The sequence below is a fragment of the Pteropus alecto genome, unplaced genomic scaffold (assembly GCF_000325575.1).
Source record: "Pteropus alecto unplaced genomic scaffold, ASM32557v1 scaffold155, whole genome shotgun sequence".
NCBI lineage: Eukaryota > Metazoa > Chordata > Mammalia > Chiroptera > Pteropodidae > Pteropus > Pteropus alecto.
Genome location: NW_006438113.1, coordinates 8809106 through 8816167, shown reverse-complemented (window position 1 = coordinate 8816167; position 7062 = coordinate 8809106). Strand labels below are relative to the sequence as shown.

At 37.8% G+C, this 7062-nt stretch overlaps 1 protein-coding gene across 2 annotated transcripts in view; it reads left to right on the top strand.

Annotated features, from left to right (window-relative positions):
* The window catches only part of LRMDA (leucine rich melanocyte differentiation associated), a 977969-nt gene that overhangs the window by 785642 nt on the left and 185265 nt on the right, over positions 1 to 7062 (top strand). For both annotated transcript variants that reach the window (XM_015592197.1, XM_006915487.2), the window contains one exon: positions 693 to 777. In XM_015592197.1, coding sequence (XP_015447683.1) covers positions 693 to 777 — 85 coding nt within the window. The remainder of the gene's footprint in view (positions 1 to 692; positions 778 to 7062) is intronic.

Sequence of the window (7062 nt, the reverse complement as noted above, 5' to 3'; positions counted from 1 at the left end):
TCACACCATATATAGAGTTTTAGGGTTAAAGAGCTGTTTGTATACAATAAAACTCATCATAGATATATTTCATACCATTTTCTTATAAGCCTTGGAATAGCAAAGTTTTGTTGGTAACCATTATAGTCTAAATTTTAGATGAGTTTTTCAATGTTCTTGTTAAACTTACAGAACCCCAGTTGCACGATCTGCAAGGGCTTGTATCCTTCCATATGGTCACTTCATCCTTTGAAGTCTCTCTGTCTCCATGCCACTGGGCTCATATAAACCATCCCTGTTTTTCCTATCCACCCTGAGGGCAAAGTTCAGCCTCTTCCCTGGTTTCCATAGAAATCTGCTGACACTGAGCATTTAATCTATGGGAATGACTGGAAGAAAGCCTGTGACAGAAATCTAAGTCTGCATCATTTCCTGTCTTCAACCTTTCTTTTTTCCTTCTTCCTATGGTTCAGCACAGTAAACAAACAACCCCTTTGTCTCAGAGCCCTTCCACCTATACTGAGGCCCCTCAAAGCTTTGTAATTTACCCTACACTCACCAGTATATTATCTCAACACAGACAACTCTTGAATCCTAAAAAGAGTCTGAGTCAATAATATTTTCTCCAAACCTAGATCCCGAGGAGACATGTTTGGTAAACGAAGATATTTAGTGTTTGGTGTTTCACACTGACATTTGCTTTTATTATGCAGGCTTCCAGTGACAGTATTGCTGCCTCTCCGGAGTGCCACTATACACCTCTGCCTTCTGCTTCCAGGGAACTCACCAGTCACCGAGGTAGGAACTCAGCTTTTTATTGCTCTCAGTGGTGGCAGGGAAGAACACTTGGCTGTGCACAGCTCTGGGCTCATGACTGCTGTCTCGGCACTTTAGAAGGAACAAAGTGCTTTTCAAGTCCTTGATGAGAAAACCATACTTGTCAAACCTACTGATTTTAACTCATATTAAACAGAATTTAGTGGCAGTCTACCAGGAAGGCAAATAAATCCATGGTATAATGTAATTTTGTAATTTTTTTTCTTTAAATAAATAGATTATAGTTCTTACAAATTACTAAGTAGATTATTACCTCCAGCAAAAGGAATATTGAGAAACTCACTAATATTTGTAAAAGTGTCATTGTTGGGGAGCATAATTGAAATCTGTAATTTAAGAATAAATGAACTCTACATTACAGCTTAAAGAAATTTCAATTTACCTGCAAACACTGAAGAGAATGAATGTGTAGTTTTCCCTAAATTTTCTGATTCTTGAAACATTAATTTGGCTTACCCAGTTTTTCAAAAGCCTTGAATTCTTATTGTCATCTCTAGAGTCAGTATGGAATATAATTTTAAAATGCCTTATCCCTAAGCTGGCTGCTTAAGCCAAGGACTATGTGATCACCTTTGTTGGAATTGGTTAGGACAGGAAGAGGCCACACAGTATAACTCGTTTACTCCATTTTATCCTGGATATGTCTACAGCAATGTTTCCTAATTGTGAACCTACCTTCCAAAGGTAAGTAAGAGCAGGCTTAGACTAAGAGTATTATGTACTTTAAACATCATTTCCACAAGCAGGAAATTCCCTTTGTACATGCAAGGGGCACTGAATAAGGACTGTTCTAGCTTCGTTATACCCACTATATTGCATGGTTGGTAGGTAGGATGAAAGGCTGTAGAAAGGCCCAGAAAATGGTGGAACTGGTCCTCTGAGAAGACATGTGGGCTCTGGGCAAATGGCACATTTCTGCAGGAAATGATCAAGAGAGTAATGCAGCATTCCAGTTGTCTGTGACTTGGGCTTGTGCTATATCTTTGATGAGTGGGCACAATAGAACTTTTCTACATTTAAATATATGTTGGTTCTCAATTAGGGGTCAGTTGTGATTCTGTTCATTAAGCGTCAATTTTATGAAAATCAATTTTGCTCAAAGACAGGTAGAATAAATAGCTGCCAACAGGTTATATTTCGAGAGGCATGAATAGGTCTCCTTCAGTAAATGTCCTTATGAAGGTTTTGAGCATATATCCTGTTAGAGTCTTTTATTGAATTCCCCTAGGCAAATAATAATACTGTATTTAGAATGAATAACAAATTAACCCTAGCATCATATCCTCATAGATTTATTTATTGGTTTCTTATATACGAATAAGGGTAATTTTACTGTATAGCCTGTTGAATACATTGCATAGGAACTGAAGTCTCAGAGCCCTCAAGCTTGCTTATTAAAGTTGACCTGCCCACGAAATTAAGATTTCACAACTAAAGGACATGATCAGATAAATGTTAATCATTGATAAGACAAAGATCATCTGTTATTGTGACAGTAAAATAACAAATCTGAACCTTGAAGAGATCGAATATAAGATGATAAGTTCTGAAGATATATTGAGTAATATTTGGAATATGAAAAAATGCCTAAGATGGTTAAAATGAAAATAGGTGCCCTTGGATGACATCAGAGCCCAACATCAGTGGGGAAACTGTTCTTTAAAGAGAGCCAACAATGGATGTCTAGATTTTACTGAGGAACAGTCCTTAACATTTAATGCACTTGTTGCATGATCAGTGCTAAGGACTTGGATAGTGAAAAAAGCAAGTCAGCAACATGAAGTGATGGCTGGGTCATTTGGGCCCATGTTCATGAGGAGACCAGTAAAGAAAGAGGCAAACAAGCTCATTAAGTCTGAATTTTTATTGAACTGGTCTATGTAGGAAAAAGATGAGGCAGATATATTTCAGTTTGGCATGATTCATACAATGATCAATAAGGAAAGCCATATTTTTTGTCGCCCAGAATGAAACCGCTTAGTGTCATCTTATTTTTTTATATTTCAGTTAAACAAATTATTCTAAATTTCGATCATGTAAATTAGCAAACTATTCGATCACCATTTGTTAATACCCTCATGGAAACAGCTTACAAACATTTATCCAGAGAGGTATTTTCACACACTGAAGGCAAATTGCATCAATTCTCTCCCAAGTGAAACCCTCCATGATGTCTGAAACTTGATCTATAAAATCTTAAGTGGAAGTTCTCTTTGCAAATAACTTTTGATTCATCCAGTTCCCAATCTCTTTTCATTCCGCACCAACAACTACAAAAACTGGTGGGCAGTAGTTCATGTGAAAATTGCTATTTTTCTGTACATGCCATTTTCCCTTGTCCTTTTATGTAACTTCAATGTCGAGTATGATAGGCCCAAGATTCATGTCCTAAGGACTCTAGATTCAAATGCAAAGAAAGTCTTGGCCCAGAATAATGATCAGGAGATAAGGGACTCCATTTTTCCATCTGTAATTTACAGATAATCTGTACATCATAGGGAGAGTAATGCACAGTACTTTTTGCTTCCTACATGAATTTTTTTCTGATATTATCTGTTTTGATTTTTCCCTTTCTAGAAGTACTTATATGTTTCTATTTCCTTAGTGCAATTGTTCATATTCTGCTTTGTATGATAGAGGTCAAGTAAATGTACATCTCAAACTTCTCATGAGTGGAAGCTCTCCGAGGGGCAATAGAGACTTGAACCCTTTTCTTTCACGTCAGTGACTCTTACGCATTCTTCAGGTATCAGCTTAAGTATCACAGCTCTAAGGAGGATTCTCTGATCCCACCCAACACATTAATATTAGGTCAGTTTTAACTTTTCTAGGGACTTTCTTCCTAGATATGTTATAAGCTCTTGGGGGGAATGGAGAAGATTGTATCTGTTTGCTCACCACTATATCTGTGGTGCCTGTCACAGGCCTCCTACTTAATCGGATCGTAGTAAATATTTGTTTAGTAAATGATGAGTGATAGAAACCCAGGGGAAAGTCAGCAACTTAAACACTTCTGTAAGGTAACTTGGTTACATCTAAGAAACGTGACCCATCTTCCTTCGGGGGTGAGCACATACTGAAAGAAAAGACCAGCCTTTTAGACCTTAGAACTCAACTCTGTTGCTTTCAGAAACCCAGATTTTCATGGATGGAAGCCATATCTATTGATTCATTGCTGGGCAGCATTTGGCCACATTGCATAACTTTCAAGTTGATAAATATTTTAATGTCATAGTTTTCAGACTCTGATGTTTCGATGGTAGGAAGGGAATAGGATAAATTGAGGCAACTAATGGAACTGTTTTCCTAGGACAGAAACTCTCAAAGAAGGGACTGAGATCTCAGTGGGCCATGGCATCAACATGGTTTTAGAACGGTCCACCTGAAATCTCTCTGAGAGTTCTGCTCTAGGTCTGCACATGTCTTCGGAGTATGGGGGACATTGAGTTGTGTCAGTGATCTCAGCTGCTACCTAGTGGCATTGTACATACTATATCTTCAGTGGATATTTACAGTATGAAGAATGTTGAAATGTATGTTGGGGAAATGTCTCTAAATATGTTACGTGCATAGGACATAAGCCTGCATGACACATATTGCCACTATTTATCTGGTAGATGTTAGAAGTAGAATTTACATTGTGTCATTTGGGGAAGACATTTTTGTTTAAAGCATAAACTATGTAATCTCAAGACAACTCTGTAAATTAGGGAGGGTAAATATTATTATTCCCATTTAACAGAGGAAGACACCAAGAATTTCTAGGGGAGACTAAGTCACTAAGCAGTAGGGGCAAGGAAAAAAATTAAAGCTCTGTGTCCTTGATTCCCAGGTCACCCCTGACATTTGTCCTTCACACAGATATACGAAGCAAATGCAGGGCTAACTACAGCATTGTGCTGGAGGGAAGAGGAAGGAAAGTACAGGGAGAGGCACAGGCTGGAGATGTCCACTGCCGGGGGTGAATTTCCAAAGCCCGTGCTAAGGCTGTAGAGAAATACAGCATTCTTGCCTATTTCTGTCTAAAGAATTGCTTGCTACTCCTCTCCCCAATCCTTCTTTTAAATTACAGAGATATTAATTCTGGAACAGAGAAAATCTGAAAAACCAAAGGGGAAAATGCTATAGTATAGGTCTGAATTCAGGCAGAAAAAATAGAAGACACACTATGTATTCAGATTCTGAGGAGTTTTAATGTAATGAATGAGAGACTTATGTAATCAGAAAGAAACTGAGTCACAGAAGCTGCCACCTAGAGCCTCAGCCTCAGCACTGAATCTGATAATTCTCAAGGGCTTGCTGAAGTTTCTGGGCATCTCAGGAACCCCTAGGAATCTCCTATTGACTTTCTAATCGGCAGTACCACCATGGGTGATTCTCAAGAAATTCACTTCGATACTGCTTTAAACATTAGGTCTAGGTCTATCCATGCATTGCCCTGCCCCTCCTTCCCTCCAGAGTTCCAAATCATACTACAGCGTCTCTCTTTGGCTCACTGTAACCTGGCACCATGCGCCAAAGGAGTTCTGGGAAAGGTAGTTTCCAATTCTTCCTCTAAGTTGCAGAGAAGACCTTAGAAGAGGGTGGTGGTGATGCCCGGTTAAAACAGACAATTCGGCACGTCTACCGTTATCCTACGTCACCAACAGCTATCATGCTGAAGGTCCCATTCCAGTTTGTTTGTACACACATTTTGCAAAGTAATTACAAACCTAGTGAACATGTCTGAGTTATTATTTCTTTCCTGATGTTTATACAGTCTTGAAGATGTGCCATAGTTAGCTTGTCATACCAAGCATTGGACTTTAAATGTATAAAAGAAAGCAAGCAAGAAACTAAGAGGAAACCTGGTAGAAGCGCTTGTGTGGAGATGATAACCACCCTGCTTCTACTCATCCTTGGCAGTCTTGCCATTACTTTTATTGGCACAATTGTTAGGTGCTCATCCTCTTCTCCAACCAGGGCCTTGGTCTATTTGTGTTTGAAATTGATTGGGGAGACTATAACAGAGTGATTTACATAGTAACTTATCATAATTAGTTATTGTTTGCAGCTTCTTTAATGGGAGTTGCATTTTATGCTTAGCAATTGATTTTTCTGTATATCTCCATGAAGCAGCTCAATGTGTGCCATCAAAAAAAGAAAAAAAAAAAAAGAAAGAAAAACTGTGGGTGTTTTTTATTTTTATTTTTTTAAACAGTTTTAGCCTAAAATGTCATAAAGTACAGTTTCACAGAAGCCATTAAGTACAAAGTATTTTGCTTCATCTATTTAAATAAGCCAACGTGAAATGAATGGGAAGCGGGGCAATTACATGGATGCATGTGAAGATGTGGCAATGTAGAAAAAGATGTTTGGGACGGGGAGATGTTGGCCAGCAAAACTGCATGCCACCAGCAGAATACTTTCGGGAGGGCTCAAGATAGGGCTGCTTGATAACCAAACTGTTCATCACAATTTGTGCTAGGCTTACAGGATTTGGATACAATCTGTTTCTTTCAGCCAATTTATAAAGGATTATTTTATGTTTTATATTCCCACCATCTTGCTATGTCAACCCACAGGAAATGTGAAAACCAAGTAGGTTTGATCATTATAAACAAAATTTACATAAAATGAGAGCAAAGATTCAAGGAAAATAGATGCATTTATTTAGGCTATCTTACTAGTTCAGCATCAAGGAATCTTTTTGCCTATTGCTTGTTGGTTCTCACTAACCATTTAAAAAGATGGAATAAGCAATCTCATGGTTTTGGTGACTTTGACAGGTAAGTCTCACCTGTGATCAGAATCTATGACTAAGGCAGCCTGCTTATTTGTTGCCTTCTATCCTCTAGAATATTTTGATTATACTTGACCCTTGAGCAACACAGGAGTTAGGGGTGCCACCCCGCTGTGCAGTCAAAAATCCACATATAACTCTTGACTTCTTCAAACCTTAATTAATAATAAACTATCGTTGACCAGAAGATTTACCAATAACACAAACAGTTGATGAACATGCATTTTATATATGTATTATATACTGTATTCTTGAAGTAAAGTAATCTGGAGAAAAAGAAATGTTATTAAGAAAATCATAAGAGAAAATACATTCATAGTACTATACATATTTATCAAAAAAAAAAAAAAAAACTCCTTATAGAAGTCGACCTGCGCATTTCAAGACCATGTTGTTTAAGTGTCATCTGTAGTCTTTCAAGAGAGCTAACTATCAGATGATTTCTCAAAAAATAACTGATTCAT